The sequence below is a fragment of the Papilio polytes genome, unplaced genomic scaffold (assembly GCF_000836215.1).
Source record: "Papilio polytes unplaced genomic scaffold, Ppol_1.0 DF824180.1, whole genome shotgun sequence".
Taxonomy (NCBI): domain Eukaryota; kingdom Metazoa; phylum Arthropoda; class Insecta; order Lepidoptera; family Papilionidae; genus Papilio; species Papilio polytes.
The window spans coordinates 1,906,644-1,928,001 of record NW_013525024.1 but is presented as its reverse complement, the minus strand read 5'-3'; the positions used below and the strand labels follow the sequence as shown (position 1 = coordinate 1,928,001).

The 21,358-nt window shown below is 31.8% G+C and overlaps 2 protein-coding genes across 2 annotated transcripts in view; both read right to left on the bottom strand.

Moving 5' to 3' along the window:
* Positions 1–6,119: 6,119 nt before the first annotated feature.
* Positions 6,120–10,307, bottom strand: LOC106111010 (gustatory receptor for sugar taste 64a-like). Its single transcript, XM_013292977.1, has 9 exons — positions 10,242–10,307; positions 9,984–10,170; positions 9,310–9,513; positions 8,660–8,764; positions 8,323–8,504; positions 7,782–7,945; positions 7,012–7,180; positions 6,621–6,710; positions 6,120–6,215 (listed from the first exon to the last, which is right to left on the bottom strand). Exons 1-9 carry the CDS (start codon positions 10,305–10,307, stop codon positions 6,120–6,122), a joined length of 1,263 nt encoding a protein of 420 aa, XP_013148431.1.
* A 10,478-nt stretch (positions 10,308–20,785) lies between these two features.
* The window catches only part of LOC106111107 (5-hydroxytryptamine receptor 2A), a 4,042-nt gene continuing 3,469 nt past the window's right edge, over positions 20,786–21,358 (bottom strand). The window contains exons 8-9 of the mRNA XM_013293079.1: positions 21,196–21,339; positions 20,786–20,978 (exon numbers count right to left, since the gene is read on the bottom strand). Of these exons, the coding sequence (XP_013148533.1) occupies positions 20,786–20,978; positions 21,196–21,339 (337 nt within the window). The remainder of the gene's footprint in view (positions 20,979–21,195; positions 21,340–21,358) is intronic.

Sequence of the window (21,358 nt, the reverse complement as noted above, 5' to 3'; positions counted from 1 at the left end):
GTTCTTGATTTAAAAGATCACTGATTGACAAGTTCTGTTCTACCTCTAATTTGATAAAGTGAACTCTTTGGATTACAAGCTTTCGCCCGCAACTCCGTCCGCGTTGAATTAAACAAAAAAGCCTATGTATTCTTCCAGATTACGCTCTACATCTATATCAAATTTCATTAAAATTCGTTCAGCCGTTTAGGCTACAAACTCTAGCAAACATCCATCCATCCATCCAAACTTTCGCATTTATAAGTTAGTAATAAAACTAATTTTATTGATTTATCTAACATTCCGATCGACTAGTAAAGATCATAAAACGTTAATAAAGTAAAAATAAAAGTTCCTTGTATTTCTTAAAGACTAATGTATTATTATCAAAGAACAGAATTTGCGGTAACATACAACGATTATCCTAATTCAACAAAAATCTTGTTATTAGCAAAAGTAAAAAGCACCCTCGTAGCTGAAACAGTTTAAAAAGAAGCGATCTTGCTTTGCTCACCATTGTTCTGTTAAAAGAAAGAAATCTTACAATTTTTTACGCGTTGTGAACAAAACTTTGATTGGCAGCCCTAATGATGGCGATTATGGATATGCCTGTTTATTTAAAACGCAAAAGTTTTACGACGATTTATGAATAGATTATCAAATTTTATTTCTGCCTAACTCTTCCGCGCGACTTCGCCCGCTTGAAATTATAAAACAATACAAAATATAGCCTATGTTGTTTACTGTTAAGGTAGCTTTTTAATAGTTAAAGATTTTTTTAATTGGCCCAGCAGTTTATGCGTGAAGCAAATGCATACAAAAAAACAAATTAATAAAATTTTATCTTTATAATATTATTATAAATAGCTTTGTTAGTATGATAATAGTTACTCTATCATACTGTTTGTTTATTTAAATTAAGAAAGAGTAATTCAAAAAGCAAGCGTATATCTCTTAATGAGCGGCAAAGCACCTTTCCTCGTACGCCGTTATAATATAATTTACTTAATAATAGGTTACTTTAGTTGTAATAATACTGTTGTATATTTATTGTATTTTTTATGTATTTAGCTGTAATACCTTTCGTAAGCAGGGTTGGCAGCTAGCCGTAAAAATTAAGCCAAAACATTGAGGTTATGTAAAACCTTGTATGTCCACGTGGATGGGATAAGGCCATTTATAAATTGTACAATAAATGTGATAAAAGTAAGTATTAAAATAAACGTTAATTACAGTTTTGCGACATAAATATCAGATTGGGAGAAATTATTTTCGGACGATAAAGTTTTAACGACTTCAAATTATTAATTGGCTTAACAAACAAATTAATGATCGTTCGCTTTGTTGATAAATCATTGTCGTAATTAAGAATATAACCAAAATATTACATAACCATTGGAATATCGAACCTCTATTTTACCTAGCTTTACTTAAAAATAGGTTTGGTTTTATAATTTATTTATTGAGACCTTACAAAATGTTTTACAACTTAAATTTTTATACATATAATAAAATTAGAGCGTGCGTTTGTTACATTTAAAGAAAAATTCCAGATTTCGCGAAGGTGGTGTTTGCGTTGCTCATAACAAAAATCGCATTTAAAACTTTTTTGTCTGTCTGTCCGCAAGCCGCGTTTGATTTGGGTAATCTTCGAAACGGCTGGGCCGATTTCGACCGGACTGCCACTGAAGGGTAGCTGACATACACGGTGATGTTAGGCTACTTCTTTATCTTAGTACTATCTGTTTACCGCGACTTCGCCCGCGTGAGCTTAAAAATTAATAAAAAAAATGTAGCCTATGTTACTCGCAGATTAATTACCTATCTAACGGTGAAAGAATTTTTAAAATCGCCACAGTAGTTTTTGAGTTATTTCAAAACATACAAAAATACAAATCTTTCCCCTTTATAATATTAGGATAGATTGAGTGGACGAAGTGGCGGGCAACAGCTAGTTTTAATGTAATAATTAAAAGCAGTTAGTTACTTACCCCCGATTGCAAAAAAGTATAGTTATAGAATTTATTTCAGTATTTTTGATTGTTAACCTAACAAAACTTCCGTTGCCCTCTGTTCCAGATGAAAGAAGTTAAAAGCAGAAAATTACATCACATGTTCTGGTCACATCGTACTCTTATCTGTTAGTCTGTAACGCTTCCAATTTAATGGCGATGTAACAAAGTATGATACGTGATAATATGACCCTTTTAAGAGTAAAAACGTGTCATCACTTAAAACAATACAAAAGGGTTATCATGGAAGTTAATTATATTTTGAAAATGTGAGTTTTGCACTCTTTATATGGCTAATGAGGAAATTTTTTTCCGGCAATGTTATTTTATATTTATCAAATACATATGATCTTTTCTATGAAAAGGTTGGAAGTCTTTGCCGAATGACAAATAGCTCTGAAAAAATTGAGCAAAAAGAGAATATTAGAATAGTAACTTGTAACTTGTAATTTATTAGCTTTATTTCTATTTTAAATTTAAAACCGTAGTCTAGTAAACTTTTATTTTATTTACTTTATTGTAACCTTAATGCAAAACTTAAATAAAGGCTATATTATTTTATTTATCATTATAAATAAATGTGACACTGTAAAAAGTTATTTGCCTCACTCATTACGTCTTTGGCGTTAAGTAAGTTAAATAAATACACATAGTACAATAAATATGACCGATAGAGTTTTCTAGATAAGTGATTTATAGAACAACTTGTTAATTTCCTCAGAAATAAAGGATTTTTATTGATAAATTGACGAGATTTGTAAAATTACCTATCGTACGCTATACTTAGAACTATAGTATAAATGTAGATTTTAAACGCGATATGATATTTTTTAAACGAATTGCTTGTTACAGTTTTAAAACGAAAAACTTCTCGAATTGGCATGAACTGTAATAGCTACGGACTGGGACAATTGGGCGTTATCCAAATGCTGTCTTACTTTACGTAAGTTGTATCAATTCGAAAGGTGGTAGCGCCCGCTTTTACATCTTAGCACGAATGGGCCGGCACGCCCGGTGTAACACCACGACCACACAGAAGTCAGGCGTGAAAAGGAAGCAATTCCGTGTTTCGTCTGATGAGTGTGGTACCGGAGGCCTAGTTTAAGTCCCTTTCTCTTTACAATCCTTTTCTTATAAGGAAAGGGTGGGAAGGGGAAGTGGATTTGACGGCGGAGGAGATGCATAGGAAGGGGAAATGTCCTCTTTATGTGCGTCTCCTCCTCCGTCGTATAAGGGTAGGCAACGCATCTGCAATTGCGGATGTCTATGGGCAGCGGTCGCTTCGCCATTTTGGCGGATTCAGGTGGCCGCTTTCTCGTTTGCCACCTTATGTTATAAAAAAAAGGTAATACTTTAATTACGGTATTAAATGTTAACACTCAAAAAAGTCATAGTAATTTAAAGTCTATAGATTTTTCGTTAGCCTTTAAGGCACAAACTCACATTTGATTAAACTAATTTTCAAATTCAAACTACAATTTAATTTCCTTTCTAATTTCATCTCTTACTACCTGTTCCAGTGCGGCTTCATCCGCAATTATAAAAAACTTTATTTTATTGTTTACATTTGTCAAATTCTCAATTGCAAATGTCAAAATTTATATGCACAAATGGCAACGAACGCCTTTTACATTGGCTACCAATTACTGTTTCTACGGTAATTACGGTGGAAATCTTGCTTTTTGATGTAGGCACCATATAAATTATGTTCCCTTTCCTTTTAAGGTTTATTTTCAATTTATCTGCCCCCTACGTTAATAGTGTGAAAACATACAGCATAAAGCGTGTCGTCACAAATATGCTGTTATTGCTGACAACCTACGACACGAAGTAGTGTGTGTTTACACTTTATTATATTAGTATAGTTTAAAAGATATTTTTAACAAGTAATTAATTGTAAAGCTATATTATAATCACGAGTAAAGTTCATAAAAGTATAGTGTGCATAAAATAAATTTACCTCATATGCCAGCTCGTTTTAACATGTAACAAGCGGTGCAGTTTTGGTAATTATTCCCCTTGACAGCGCACAACTCACTCAGCATTTATGGCGGGCTACAAAAATTCTATTCTTTGTCTCGCAAAATTACTCTCATACAAAAGATTTTTTTTTATCAAAGTACGCTAGAAATGTTGCCAAAGTTGTAGATTAATTTTGACAGAATTATTATAAAAAAACTCCTTGACTAACTATAACATGAATAGGTCAATTATGAGATTTTAAATTATATATACTACGTTGTTTTGCATCTAAACATTATTAATATGAAATTAACTTAATAAATGTAATACAATAAAACGTGTCGCATCTGTGAACGATAAAGCCATCTGATCCCTTACTAAGCAAGATTTTAATGTTGCAATAAAATATGCAATTTATATATTGCGTTTGGTTATATTAAAGTTTGTTGACTCTCTTTAAATATTTTTATAAAATATTAGAATAATTTACTAAATATATACATGAAAATTATTCAGGCATTACTAATAAATTGATAATAGATAATTTATAAACTAATTGTTGGTAAGATAAAAAAATATTTTAATATTTTAGTCCGATTCTAGATTTTTACAAAACATTTTTGCTTGCACTACGAGATTTGAGATCTAACAGGATTTATTAGTCACTAGCTGTTTCCGTGCAGCTTCATCCGCATGAAATTATAAAAACTTTATTGTTCACATCTGTCAAATTCTCAATTGCAAATGTCAACATTAGCGTAAAGATATTATAGTCTAAAGCGGGTTCTGAGTGGGTTGCTTTGTATTAAAGAATTATTCAAAAATATGCTGTGAATGATGTCATTCTACGCCACGAAATAGTGTGTGTTTATTTAATATAAGAAATATAATATATTCGTTATAAACTTTGTTGAAATCAACAATACAATGAAACACGACAATGTCCAATAACAGACGAACAAAGATTCAATTAAGAGAGGGAAAGTTTTGAATCACAGGAGAGTAATTTAATGATCTTTAGCGATACTTCAATCGACAGTTCAAAGTGATCGCTTAATTAACGTAGAGGAAGAATGTCACTTTAAAATGTCACAATTTTAATAGCCAAAGTTTTAATTAACTTGAAAATTTAGTTTGAGACTTCTAATTAAGTTAAGCGATTTTACGAATAACTAGAAATTTTAATGTGTTTATACGTACTTAATTATTTTTTATAATAAAGGAATAAACATATTACGGCCGTAAGTAATACAATTAATTCTTCAATAATCAGATGCCTATTTTCAATGTATGATGTAATTTAATTATCATAAACTTCTATATTTCGACGTTAAAATAATTATTTATAAAGCCACACAGTTCAGTTCAAACAGTTAAACCGTACATTTAAAAGTAACATGCGTAGGCAAAAAAAATAATTGATAGTTATTCTGTAAAGTTCTTAGTTATGGCTACACACGTCAGTTTTAACCTCGGTTCGACAGTTATAATTAAAAGTGTGCTGTTAAAACTGTATGTGTGTAACGGCTCTAATTATATTAATTTATCATCGCAGATACAAAACAAATTGATAAATCCTTATCTATAACTTGAGATGTCTCATTTTTCACGACCAATTTTAAAATGGCTACAGATAATCAAAATTAATCAAATGTCAATTTTTCAAACACGCGAAGGTGCATTTAAAACTCCATGATTTTTGTACAAGCTATCAACGTGCATGCAAATACTGAGAACTTGTATTTAATTTTTTTTTATAACATAAGGTGGCAAACGAGCAAGCGGCCACCTGAATCCGCCAAAATGGCGAAGCGATCGCTGCCCATAGACATCCGCAATTGCAGATGCGTTGCCAATTAATTGTTTAAAGTGTGTTGTGTTTTAATTTCTAAGGATTATTACATCACAATAATTTCAACCTTAAGACACATTACTAATAGGTTTTTGTTATAATTTACACATTTGAATAATCCAAATGTTTAAATTAGTAGTTTCGCAAAATAAACTTCGCTTTATAAAAAAAAAAAAACAAGTCTCGAACATTCTGTGAAATAAATCAATCATACGTGTGAAGTCACAACTTGTGTTTTGCTTACTGAACTTTTATAGCTTTTTTTATTTCAATAAAGGATTTGACTTTATATCGATTTTATTAACTTAATCCAATTATATCATTGTAGCATTTATCGGATCTGTAGAGTTGAGATCGGTGTCGTCAAACTGTATGAGAACCAACTCGTATGTCACCACTGCGCCCGCCATCTGAAACATTTAATTTCCAGTAAACATCCAATTTATCTGCAAATTGATTACGGCCAAATAAATGCTACAAAGAGAATAGTGTAGTCTTTAATTTCTGTTGGGTTGTTTTTTTATTTTTTAACGTTAGCTAATTTCATGGATCTTTCCTTCCGCGACTCTGTCCGCTGAATTAAAAATAACACAAAAGTAAGTAGCCTATGTGTTCTTCCAGACTATCGTCCTCATCTATACAAAATTTCATTAAAATCTGTTTAGCTGTTTAGGGTACAAACTCTAACAAACTTCCATCCATCTAAACTTTCGCATTTATAATACTCGTATTAGTATGATAGAGAACTACTTAGAAGCTGGCATAAATCTTAAAATAATTTCTTATTTGCAAGAGTAACAAAAACGGACTGTTACCTGCAAAAGTATCGATTTCGTCAGAAAAAAGAATCCCATTCCGCTCAAAGCAACATAGTCTTTACTTAATTGATACTGAAGTCTCTCGATCTGTAATCCATAAGTAAAAAAGAAGTGCCATTATTAAGGAACAAGGGACAATTAAAATAACGAACAACGTATTGGAGAACAAAAGCCTGTCGTTACCACATTGGATAGAGTAAGATCAGGAAAATGATGTATTATAAAAGCGGGGCACACCTTTGACAAAACTATCGCACTGTTATTGTGCTATTGTCATTTGTTTCGCAGCCAATTTGACTATAGTTGCAAACTAAAAATCCAGTAGTGTGCTCACCTACATATAAACTCAAACGAATCAAAACGCGCACTTAGAGATTATTTAACTTACCTCTAAGTTATAGTCTTTAGTGGGATATTCATAAATATAGGGCAATGCACCTTTAGAGCTGACATTAACATCGGCGGCGGAGAGAACCACCATCGTTGTACGGAGGCATATCCAAATAAACGAGGACAGATAATACATTTGTGTTAAAGCAGTATCAGTCATTCCCTGACTGAAAAAAAGTATAACAATAGTTCGATACATCTATTTATTCTGTTGAGAAAAAATGGAACTAAAATTCAATAGATCATAGCCTCTCTTGTGAATGTTACTGCCACAAAGTCGTTATTGTCCTTCAACTGTTTAACATCATTTACTAAATCCTATTTTTTTTCAACTAGCCCCAATGACAGCGCGACTCTCACCGCCCCAGATTGTGTAATAATGTTAGATAAAATCGAATTAAGCCGTCAATGTAAAATCTTCGTCTGCTACTCGCAATTATCCTAGTTACCTCGTTCCTATTAATCTATATTCCTTGGTACTAGGTGAAAAACGGAATACATTTTCTTGTTTATTTTCTCTTCTAAACCGCGAGTATACATTGACGAAATATATAAAATACGCATTTATGTGCACCTTATGTTGTCAAGAAGGGATTAATGATAGAAATGACTGCGGTTAGATTCATTTGGTGGCAGAAAACCTAGCTTTCTGAAGTATACAGTGCGATAGGGAAATTATTATCACTTTGTCTCCTTGTGAAACTAAGATGAAAGTTTTTATACAATATCTTATGTGAATATTTCGGTTTAAAACAAATGAACACTTACGTGATTCCTAAAAACAACTGCAAGCATGTAAAGTAAAAGTTACAAGAGTTCGACAGCAGTATGAGAGCTCCGACTGTGTCGTTCACTTTCCTTACGAGAGTCGCTTGTTTTACGTACGCCTCTCTTATTTTACGCCATGTGAATATTTCAACGTTATCTGTGTTCTGAAATCATACTAACATTCGAAACTAGGTTTCGCCCGCGAATCTGTCCGAGTGGAAATAAAAAAAGACAAAATCAAGCAGCCTATGTGTTCTTTTATATTATCCTCTACATCTATGCCAAATTTCATCGACATCCGTTTAGTAGTTTAGGCTACAAACTCTAACAAACGTCCATCCATCTAAAGCTTCGCATTTACAATTTTAGTAAGAGGCGACAGTCTAAAAGAACAGATAGACTATCCACTTTGATTTTTTAATTTCCACTCGGACAGAGTCGTGGGCGAAAGCTAGTCATAAACAAGTGAATAGATATTAACAATATGACAATGATTTTAATTGTACAAATTAGTTGGTAGTGATCATATTTTTTTTAATACCTTTGAAACTGTCTCCTTTTTATTCTTAGTACAATAATTAGCGACATAAAAATTGATTCTACGATATCTCGATGCTAATCCGAGCGTTATAAGAATCAATAAGAGATCTTGAAAGTTCCACAAAATGGTCGCGACTGTACTTAGTATAATTAATGATATCGCAACCGAAACTGAATAGTCATCTACAAAAGTGTTTCTTAAATTAATTTTAACAAACTTAAATAAATTCATGTAACTTTAAAAAGCAATTAAATCAGTTTTTAGTTCTACTTTTATACTGTATGCTCTTACGTCTATCCTCGAACTCTATTTTACGCCAATAAACAGTTATACAAACCTGGTTGTAATAAAAATCCGTGAGAGACCAGTATGTATCTTTTCAGCAAATGCGAAGCTGGACAATCCAATCCGATGACTGCTAACACGCTCATTGTGTGTTCAGCTGGAACATAGATCATTTAATCAACACAAGTTAATGAGATAACTTTGGCTTATCCCTATTGTTAGCCAATTGTACTTAACCCTCGTCCGATGTCAGAAGGATCATAGGTTTCTCCGACACGTAACTATTTTTTCTTATAAGTTTTGTTAACTTTTGCGTAATGTTATAAACAATCGGAATTAAAACCTGCCATGTTAAATGTAAAAGCGAATGTTTTGATTCATGGAAAGATGTTTCTTACTATGTATCCCAAACTACGGATTTTTATGAAATTTAACACAGACGTGAAACATAGCTTGGAGGAACACAAAGATATTAAGGGCCTGTCCCACCACTAGCTGATAGAGGCTCAATAGCTTAAAAATGACGTCACTGTCAGATAAGGTAACAAAATCCAATATTTCCATCGCATATTTTACACGTTGCATTGTTACCATTTGGTGGGACAGGCCCTTACTGTTTTTATGAAATAAAAAATAATCCTTGTAGGTCATATCGAGAAAGGGCAAAAGCTAGTCATTTTATAAATTAATTTTTACCTAAACCACAAATAATAAAAAACAATTCGACTGCAATCATTTTCTTGTCTAAGTATTTGTCTCTTGGTATCCGGGTGGTTATAGCTCGCTCTATTATTATCCAGTAATCAGCTATCTTCCCCCAAGAACTTGATATTCTCCATGTCAATATGAGAGACAGTACAGCATTAGCGTATAGTGTTGCCCCCGCCAACCGCGCTGTGACACTTCCTTGATAAAATAAACGATTGTTTGAAATAGTTAACGCAAATATTTACGCAATTTGTGATTAGACACAGTGAGTTTAAAATTAGACTTATTTAAGTAGACGTCCTGGGTTCTTTATCATGCTTGTGTTTTCAAATGTACGTTACACTTACGGTATAATAACATCATTTAATTACTTGCTTAGAAATGATGTGTGTGAAATTAATCAATCCACTGGGTCAATGTAGTCCATTTAAGCCTAATAAGGTGGTTAAAGAAAACTACATCTTACTAAAATTATAAATGCGAAAGTATAGATGGATGGATGGATGTTTTGTTATAGAAGCCTCAACGTCTAAACGGATATCGATTAAATTTGGCATAGACGTAGATGATAGTGTGTAAGAACACATAGGCTATTCACGATTGCTTTTTTTAATTTCACGCGGATGAAAACGTTGGTTTAAACCACTAATATACAAATTAGGACTCACTATGTCCCGTCGTGCTGACCGCCCATCCTGCGAGTGCTTTTACCACTTTCCATATAGATCCAATCTCGACTACAGTTAGACAAATAAGCAGTACAACTCCCCATAGTTTCCAGTAATACTTACTGGAGCCTGCGATGCCAAAACATCGGGCACAGTGGAATATTTGGCGCATTAGTGTTAAGAATTCCTGTCAAAATGTAATTATTTAAGGATATATTATAGATAAGGATTCGAATACTAAACAAAAATGAAACTTACATCACGTGGAGGTTGCTGTATTTGAAAATCATTTGTAAATTTCACTTTCTTAACAGTTTTGGACATATTACTACGTAATTTAAATCTACTTTAGAAACTCAACAAGCTTCAGTACGTTTGATATATGGCAGTTTTTAGGAATTTGCCGAGTACTTTTAATAACACTATTCAATTTACAGTTTTAAATCGTTCACAATAGAAAATTGATAATTATACACTGATATTTATTGGTTTTTAAGTGTCCAACATAAGCTGATCTTTTTACGTTCAAAAACAACTGACAAAAAAAATTACGATACAAAAACGAATAGTATTTTGAAAATAGAAATGTAAAATTTTAAGTGTATTTTTTGTTTCTACGGACACTGAAATGTTTAACATTTAAATATTTACTAAGATTGAAATCTATGTGAAAAATTACACAATTTGAGAGTAAAAATTCTGCTAGTTAACGAATCAAAAACATTGTGCAAATATAATGAAGTTTTGTTTTTCTTTATTTTTTTTTAATAATTGAGCATAAACATAATTACAAATATTCGTGTAGAAATCGTTTTCAAATTTCGTAAAATCGTATTGACTATTGATTGAGGTATCAAGTTATACTGGTCTATTGTTAGTCACTTGAAGCACGCGATGCAAACATTTACACAAAAAATTCAATATCAGTTTGATTTGCATTTGATATATCCTGATCATAGTTTTGAAAAAGTGCTAAGTTTTGTAAAAAAAACTTAATATCAAATCGGATTTTGAAACGTGTGAAGTTTTCAACGCCGATTAAAAATACAACTAAATACGATGCAAGATAAAACATGTGAAGGTTCAAAGAGTTTACATTCACAAGTTCAAATATTCTTTGAATATTTCAATGTGTTTCAAAAAGAGTACAGTGAAAGTATCTCGATGTTCCTTTGAGCACTCAATATTTGCAAAACAACAGAGAAAGAGTTTCCTTTGATACGAACACATCGCAGAACTTATTTCTTTCAACGTCGTTCTATGTTTTGAACATTGAAATAGGAACACTTTTAAATTAAACGTACCTATTTTAGTGAAATTGTCAATTGTTGTCACGTATAAACTATAAGAACAAACTTTTTTAATCTTGTTACAAAAAAAATCTTTTGAAAAACCTTACAACTTCGGTTTAAATGATATTCTATTTATATTATTTTTTAGTTCATCTAACATCAGGTAAACAGTTTAAACTTGTCTATTTTCTAATGATAAAATATTTAATTTCTTGTGTAAAAGTAAAGATCACATAATTCGTTTCGTATAAATTTTCATTAAAATTCTGGTCTCTCGCCAATTATCGTGATCAAGAGATAAAAGGGAATTTCTTTCGAAATTCCAACCAAAGTGTAATTCCGATTCGTAATTACCAAAGTAGAAAAGGTTTCTCGAGAAAACGACTTTGCTACGTAGAAAAGTTTTGGTAACCACCTCCTCGACATCGGCTAAACCCTTTAAAATTATTCAGATTAATCAAAATGAAAGGGAATTAAATTAAATTCAAATTAAAAATGAAATTTGAAAAAAAAAACACATTTTACTAAATTTGTAATCATATATTATATTTGTTCTCATCTCGATTTTATTATTTATGTCCAGCCAGCTACGATTGACCATTCGTTAGTATTTGCTTCGATTAATGCTTGAAATGAGTTTCCGAACTCCGTAAGTTGAGTGTTACTCCATTAAAACAGGTAAATCTAACACTAATGAGTAGCTAGATAACAAAATAAATGGTAACTTCAGAAACCCAGCATTAGTAAATTAAACAATCTCTCTAAAGCTTTTAGATTAAGCAATAAATAACTCATCAAAACAATTACTCATTGATCATATTAAAATACAATTTTTATTGTAACTTTATTGTGCATATTTTACAACTTAAAGCGTTCAACTAATGGCATGTCTAGACATTTGAGTGTTACTTTCAAAGTTGTCGAAACGACCGTGTCTTAAAAATATACAAAGAAAACGCAGAGTCTATGCGATCTCAATTTTTATTTTGTTTAACTAATATCGAAAGTTTAAGCAAGTTTTTAAATGTTCAGATCGATTTTTTTAACTGACCTGTATGCAATACATTATTATTAAACAAAAGGAATTTCATGAAAACTAGTGATCCTTACACTCTTGGCGCCTTTTGTTTCGGTAACCAATTAAAATGTGCTTGTAAATATTACATCTTCTACTTACTCATGTAGATTCACGAGGAAGGAATATTGTAAATAATCATCATAATGAAACATACATCTATACTAATATTATAGAGAGGAAAGATTTGTAATTTTGTATATATTGAAATAACTCAAAAACTTCTGGTCCAATTTTAAAATTCTTTCACCATTAGAAGGGCAATTTATCTGTGAGTAACATAGGCTATATTTTTTAATTTCACGAGGACGAAGTCGCGAGCAACAACTAGTTCTGTATAAACAAGAGTTGAAATTGTTATTGTGTTTGAGGAACAAAACGCACTATTATGTATTTAATAATTTGTTGTTCACCACATCTAAGACATTGCGAGTCTGTAACTAGACCCCGTGCGTCATAAATTATTAGGCGTTTTCAATGTTACTCTAACAAATTTACTCCAGCGGTTACACTGAATTAATTCCTTTGAATTTCCGACTCCGATGCTGTATAATTTTGTAAGATTTATGATCGTCTTATAATCGTAGGCTAGGAAATATTTATGTGTATTAATTCAGACAAGATACGCAAGATAATATTGATAATTGGATGCTATTACTGTCTGAGACAGAGACTGGGACTGAGAGGGACTGTTATCATAGAAGTTAATACTAGAATACGATACTTAAAAAATTACACCAGCTATCCATTACGAAATATAGACATCCAACTTACTTTTAACTTATATTATAAATGCAAAAGATTAGATGCAAAAGATGGATGTTTGATGAACCGAACTCGCTGAAATCTTACTAACATTATAAATGCAAAAGTTTAGATGAATAGATGGATGGATGGATGTTTGTTAGAGTTTGTAGCCTAAACGGCTGAACGGATTTTGATGAAATTTGGCATAGACGTAGAGGATAGACTAAAATAACACATCACTTTTGCTTTTTTTTTGAACTCCACGCGGACGCAGTCGCGGGCGAAAGCTAGTTTGACATGTATGTAGAACATGAAACAACTCAAAGCTTACTAATCAAGTTTTTTTTTTTAATTCTGCGCGGACAGAACGGGCAGCAGCTAATATAGTGTTATTAATTTAGTTTATTAAATTCAATAGCTATTTTTTTTAATTCTACTATTTATCATGCATTTAGACGATAGCTAAAGGGTTATAATCACTTTACTCCTTAACGAGGTAAGAAATCTAACATAACCGTTTTCCCGCGCCGATTTTCCCTAATCTTATAACGCTGCGTTAATTAAAAGAGAAAACCACAATTCTTTCGTGAATCACATATTCCAGGATACAAGATACATGTATGTGTTCAATTCCAAAGTTATAACCTCAAGATGTTTTCGTATAAATCTTTTAGGAAAAGTTAAATTGCTTCTTCGCATCGAAATATCCATAATCCAACTTAGTGGAAGATTTGACGAATCGCTTTTTTTTAAATCATAACTTTTGTAATAATTGCCAGAAAACATCTGAGTTTACACAAGTTTTTTTTTTCTTAAGAATAAAATTTCTTTCATCGCTGCGCGTTTTATTTCAATAATCTAGGCGCGCAAAGCTGGCATCATTTACTAGTGTATAAGATAATTCCTATTTGTGTCTATTCCCTATGCTTTACCAAACTAACGAAAAGATTAAAAATCAACTAATTAATAAGAAATTACTTATAATTCAAGTTAATTTTTTATTGACATGTGCCTTTACTGAGTAACAAGAATTTTGACGTTAATTTGACTTTGAAATCATATGCTTGTATTAATAATAATTCTCAGGTTAGGAGTACATCTAGATTCATTAACGCTGCTCGCAATGCAATCAACACCTAGCTGTCGACGAGCACTTGAATTACAAACCGTCTGGCACAATACGAATATACTACCAGTCGCTTAAGTTGGCACGTAGTGTACAAACGCAGTCTAGTTTCCAACGTGCCAAGTCAGCATTTGTTTACTAAGTACTATATACACATATAGGTACGTTTACAACAGAAGGGAATATTTACAAAAGGCTTACGAGCCAATATCAAATCTGATATCTTTTATCAATATTTATTTCATCGAGCTTTGATCCTTGCTCGATACTTGAAAAAGGATAAAAAGGTCCCCTACCGACACGCTTCACTTCAAGTGTCTCGCACACACTAAAATCTGAACGTTATATTTATATTTGCTGTACATAACAAATGCTTTTTTTCCGACCAAGTTAAAGTATCAATACATTTCCAAAGAGCATACTAATTACAATCAAAGAAATACTTAGTTAATTACCTATACTAATATAATAAAGAGGAAAGATTTGTATTTTTGTAACTATTGAAACAACTCAAAAACTACTGAGCCGAATTCTAAAATTCTATCACCATTAAAAAGCTACGTTATCAGTGAGTAACATAGGCCATATTTTTTATTATTTTTTAACTTCCTTCACATCAGAAGGTATACAATGTTAGTTAATGAAGAGTCAAAATACAGAGGTCGTTGACCTAAAAAATTTTACCCAACAAAACTCAAAATCGATTAATTATATTAACATAATTATTATAATCACGTAGCTGCTCGTTATAAAACAATTAACTTAACGTGATGTTAACGTTAAATTACATTTTAATTACTAACTTAACCTTACGTCGCGGGTGAGAAACAGTAATGAGAAACCTTAATTGTAGTTTAAGTAACTATTTCATTCGACTCTGTTTACATTGACTTATTTATTTTTATGACTGGCTTTTAATCCTGCTAAGATAAAGAGTCTAAAAACCGTACATAAGCATTTAAACAAAAAAAAAAACTTATCTACGAATAACAAAAAAATGTGTTTTTCGCCTACTTAGGCATAGGCATCTTTACATACTAAACAATCCCCTTTTCTTTATTCAAGTAAGACGTAGAAAAGATGAAAAGTCTGATTTATAGCGCTAGAAGTGGGGCGCTTTTGTAAGTTTGTGCATAGTAAGAGTGATGTTGGATGAATGTGTATTCAAGCGTAAAGCGCTTTGCTTAAAAAATTGTTGTTTACAAGTATATTTTTATACAAGGACCTTGAATTAAAAGAATTTTCGCGTGAAAGCTATTAGGGAAATTTTGTTTGGAAATCTTACAAATATTGTAGATGCAACAGTTTAGATGTATGCTTGTTATAGTTTACCGCCGTTCAGCGGTTTGCCTGAACAAATCTATGAGAATACCTAGAGCAAAGTCAGGAAGAATATATAGGCTACTTAATTTTTTATTACATGTGGATAGAGTCGCGAGCAAAGGTTAGTTGTTTATTAAATTTATTTTAAGAACACCCTAGTTAGGGTTGGTATGGTTATACGCACATGTCGTGTATGCGTAGAAGTATGAATATAGAAGCGAGAGTATTTGTAAAGACCGCACCAAGCACAGGTCTGGGTTCATTATCTCCCCTGCCTTATCCTACTCCCGTAGGTCAAAAAAGGTAGGTTAGGTCGGCGCCGCGGATTTTCGTCCTCCAAAGCACTGTATCATCCGTTATCTCAGTCATCACTCCCTTCTTGATCATGTAACATTTCACGGAATCCATCCATCTCTTTCTAAGTCTACCTCTACCGGTGTCCCCTCCACATTCAAGCACAAGTCTAGGTTATAGGCGTGAATTGTGTAGTTATTAATTTAAGTTTTAAGTCTTCAATTAAAATTTTATCAAGTCTCGAAAAACACAAACAAAAGAAGTATAATAGAATTAAAAAAGTTTTATACTAAAGATAGGGAGTACAAAACATGTTTAACACTTGAATAATAGTAGGTAGAGGTTTCTGTTCCAAACAATAGAAGCCAGACACGACCCTCAATTAAATTGCACCAAACAAGATGGCGGAAGAGCTTGTATAGAATACGTCAAAGTCTAGACATTGCAGTGAAATGAATTCTTCGAATGAGATGTATTTTTGTGGCCTTCAAATCTTTATTTAAGAGAGTGGTCTGTGCCATTATTTTTATTCATTGAAAAACTTTAATTTAGCTTAAGTTATCGCGGTATCGTCATCTTTCTCACAAATGTGTATTTATTTAAATTCTTGACTTTTTACTATTAAAAATATCACAACCATCAAAGGTTTCAAGCCATAAACTTGACAACAAATGATTATAAAAATAGTTTTTTAATTATATATTGATTTCTTACAATATTGCAGACGCCGTGCGGCAAATCCAAGTCCCAGATTGCATGTAGAAGTAATCTCAGTATCGTGAGCGCTCGCAGTAAAGCTGCTCGAAATTGATATTACATACCGCAAGTAATATACAGAGGTCTCTTACGGTTTTAATTATTAACCAACGACGAGTACAACTGAACACTAAATAGTAAATGATTCAAAATTTTAATCTAAATTTTTAGTGGTACTGTAAAAGGTTAGCCTTTTATACACTGAATGTTTTAATAAATATGTATGTAAGTAAATTAATGCATTTATGTAAATGAATTATTAAAAAATAATTTAATTGTCTATTTAAATATGTCATTCTAATAATAGATGAAAGAGTTTCTAAATATGGCGATCTCGCGATTTAAAAACGATCAAAGAGTAATTCCATTCGATTTTTAAAATTGGAAACATATTTTCGTCTACCAAAGATCAAAGAACCCACAGATGCGTTATAATTGCGAACTGTTGAATGGTTGATATCAAATGGACGAATGACAAAGTTAGTCATCGAAATAAAAATAAATCAATTGAGTTAAATACATAACATTGTTATCATATAAAATATACCAAATTCAATTTGTTATAGAAGTCTCAACATCATCGACAGCTCACATACCCCAACGAACGATCTTTGAATCTACCCAAGTCAAGAGTGATTAGGCCATAGTTAACACAACAATGCAGGTTGGTTGGCTGCCTTCTATCATATCTTTGCAGATATGTCAGGTTGAATCGCGATATTTTCCTTCATGCATCATAGTATTAACAAGAGCATCGGCACGTGTCTAGTTTACAGCGATGGATGCAAATCTTTTTAAAAAGAAGATTAAGTAGTTAAAACATTCTACGTCGTTGAATTTAAAACAATCTCCCACGTGTAGAGGTAAACAAGTCACGTTCTTGTGTCTCGAGTCGGCAGCTTAATTAAAATGCTCCGGGAGCTTGAAGCTCTCTAGTTTATATTTGTTTGCTGCAAGTCAATGTATGTGTCAATGTTTGATGACGACTATGAATACGGGATATTCGAGCATAGGAAATGTACACACTGCATATTTCTATTAAAAATATATATAAGCTTTGTTGATTAGTAGAACGAATACATTATGCCTGGTAAATGATAACAATTGATGCTACAATTTCCATTTATAATAGTTCTTAATAAGCTAATATTGAAGATTAAATATTATAAACAGTAATAAAACTGTGTACAAAACTAAAACATTTACACGAAAACTTTTGACCGTTATTAAATTCGAGAACATTTCAAGAACTTCAAAATTTCATAACCGCGATTCAAAGACGACATTTTTAATAAAACGCCATCTATCGTGCAGGATAGTAATCATTATATCGATAATTAAAATTTTAACACGATATTTGTTCCTTTCAAATAAACGTTAATAATAATAAATCATATAACGCATGCCTAATTTATTCCTAAAGTCTTCCTAAAATTTATAACGTACCCATTTCAAATTTACATAACACATGTACAGATTACTGATAATCTTAATTTGTTCACACCCGAGTTAACAGTAAAATATACATGAATATCCGTATGAACTCGATTAGTAACATTATCTATGTTAATGTTGTTAGTTTATTATGTTTCTTTCATTTCATATCGTATTATTTAGTAACTAACGAAACAAATTTTACATTGTTGGCCGTACCCGATCAGAGGCAGTGGAACCCCACAGTTAACATTAACAACGAATTAGAGAAAACCCAGGCATATGTACTCGTAGTCTTCAATCTTGCCTTCCAAATACAGTAAACAGAACAGTATTAAATGTAGTATTTTTTAGGACCATGGCACGTTAAAAATTATATTGAATTTTTTTAACAATTTTCCAAATCGATTTTTATCTAAATTGAATAATGATAATTCGATGAAAACTCAGCGACGGGAGGCGCGATGGAGTGAAAAATACTACATTTTATCTTAAACTTATTCCATATAATGTAAAATCCCTTAAGCATTACACCGTCGAAATATGTAATATATTTGAACAGCTAAGTAATCTTGGATTTAGATATGAGATAGGTGTCTTTTAGGCAAAAATATTACGATAGAAAATAAAAAGGTGTTCATAAAGTATTTTATATTTAAGTATTTTTCATCATCATCATCCTCCTTATCCTACTCCCGTAGGGTCGGCACACCAGGTTTTTGTCCTCCAAATAACTCTATCATACGTCATCTCAGTCATCACTTTTTGATCATGTTACCTTTCACGCAATCTATCCAATATTTAAGTATTTTTGAAATGACAAAATAATATTATACACGCACAAAATATAAATGACAAGTTATTTCCTGCAAAAAGTTCAAATCTGGTATCGAGACTCCAAAACACCTATAAAGTAAATTCCGTTCCTTCCTAAACATAACTCCATTAACCTTTTTCTAACTGGCGACTCTTCTGAGAAACCTTATAAACGCTTCATCGTACTGTTCATACTTCTATTTCATGCCTTTTGGCCAAGCCTTTCTAATAAGAGCCAAAAGTATTCATAATTGAAAAACAAAAAGACTTTAAAAATCAGGACTTTATCCGACCGAATCTTTAAAACACAACCTTCGCTGGACAAACTCGTGATGACGTGATAATTATGAACGGTGACTCCTAAACATGGAATATTCTAATATATTTCTGCAAGACTGTAAAATGGAACATAAAAGCATTATTTTGTTGCCTTAATTAGCAAGTGCTATAAATTTTCCGCATTTAACTAACACTTGTTATAAATTTACGATGCCAAGAGACAAAATTTATGTTTGTATCGTATTTATTCTTATGATTGTAATACTTACGAAAACTCAATTACGGTTTTTAGGATAAAGGAGTCAACGGTTAGCAGATCTCGTAATATTTATTGATCCAACGTCAATTGATATCCGCAACACCATAGGACCACAGCGGACGCACACCTTTGACTATTTTTTTTATTATATAAGGTGGCAAACCGGGCGAGCCGACCCATTCGAGCAAAGATGTTAAAGCGGGCTCTACCACTGTAAAACTAAATCATCAAAACCAAAACCACTGTATAATTATCGCACAACTAATGTACGATTGTCAATTGTTTCGCTGCCAATTCTGTTTAGTTGCACAAATAAAAATCGAGAAGTGTGCGCACCTCAAATCAAAGCGAGACTAAATAATTTTGATATAGGTTAGTTTCAGAAGTGCGAGAGTCAACCTGGTGGTGATGAAATTTTAAATTGGAAATCAAGTTAGTCTTCATTTGTGAACAATACTATGTTATACTTCCACTAAATATTAAAGATTATGATTAAAGTATTCTGGGTGCAAATAAGAGTTGTATTGAAACTATATTTTTTGAAAAATAATTTATTATTCTACGTACATTCATAAACGTAATGATTACATATTTCAGAGTTTCACATTGAGCTATATTTAACCATTGACTAATTCACATTCAAGGAGTTTTTAAAACAGATTTTAAGTCGTTTGACTTATTTGCGGAAGTAGAAAACTATCTTAATTCTTACAATTTGACGTTTTGTAGCTACTTTAATAACTATTTACACGACAATCAAGAAGTCTAACACATAGAGAATATTCAAGAATGTTCAAAAATATAACGTATGGGTAATTCATGAAATTTACATTATGCAACAACTTTTTTGAACACTGTACTTTTTACAATAGCAAATCTGAAAGTTGACATTTCATAAAAAATTGTTTACGTGACAAAAAATAGGTTATTGCTAAATATTAAATTTCTCATCGCAATTTTAATATTATTTGAGTATTTTAACTTTTACTTGTTTTTATATAATATACGAATAAAAAAAATCATTTACAAGATTTTATAATTTGAGCAAGATCGTTATAACAAAACTTTAAAAAAAATTCTGGAATTTGGCACATATTTCTAAACGTGTCATTTAAGTAACTTGAAACTAACACGTGAATAATTAGACATTTGCATATTTACAAAATTAGTTTTTTAGATCTCTTAAAGGATCAAAGAATAACATTAAGACTAGATTTTATAGAAATATACTAAAATAGAAATTATCACATCTACTAATACTTCAATAATACATTGATATAGTTAATTTTTCGAAATGAAATATAAAACAAAAATTATATTTAGTTTTATATTGTTTTACATTTGATTGATGACTAGAACATTTATTCAAATTGGTAATGTTAAAATTAAACACACTCTAATTTAATATCGCATATTAAATCCTGGTAGGGGAGTCTCAATGAGAACCGACTCTGTAGTGTCCTGTCCCCCGGATGAAGTGGTTGGCATCACAGAAGGTCGAAGTGATATAGCCAGCGGCAGGGCTGAGCGCGCACACAGCTGTGACGCACCACGAGTTGATCCGCCTGATATGTAGCGAGTGCAATGACCTCGTCTGTAAACATATTATTAAAATTAATGAAACCGTTGGTATAATCTTTTCATTGTCTTTTAAACCTAGACCCTTCTTCCGGTTTTGATGCATTTTAAAAAATAATCCAAGTATTGTCAGGAAGGCATAACCTAAAAAGAGATTTTTTTTCTCTGTCATGTTTTGTAGTAAATTGTTGAAATATGTTTAGTATGACGCAGGAACTTTATGTCTAAATTACCTGCTGCAATGACACTTCAGAAGCCTCAAGAATGCAGCTCTGAAGGTTCTGTTGAATACAGTGTAGATGATCGGATTAATGGTAGAAGACACGTAACCCAGCCATAAACAAACGTTGACTATGTGGTCTGTAAGCAAAATCAAAATATTAACAGCAAGAAATA

Excerpts from the sequence above, each read along its gene's own strand:
- LOC106111010 (XM_013292977.1), bottom strand. The coding sequence starts at position 10,307 with ATGTCCAAAACTGTTAAGAAAGTGAAATTTACAAATGATTTTCAAATA. Across the intron at positions 9,514-9,983 it reads GGTCAGCACGACGGGACATA|GAAGTGTCACAGCGCGGTTG; the intron begins GTGAGTCCTAAT and ends TATTTTATCAAG. Across the intron at positions 8,505-8,659 it reads CGGATTTTTATTACAACCAG|ATGACTATTCAGTTTCGGTT; the intron begins GTTTGTATAACT and ends ACACTTTTGTAG.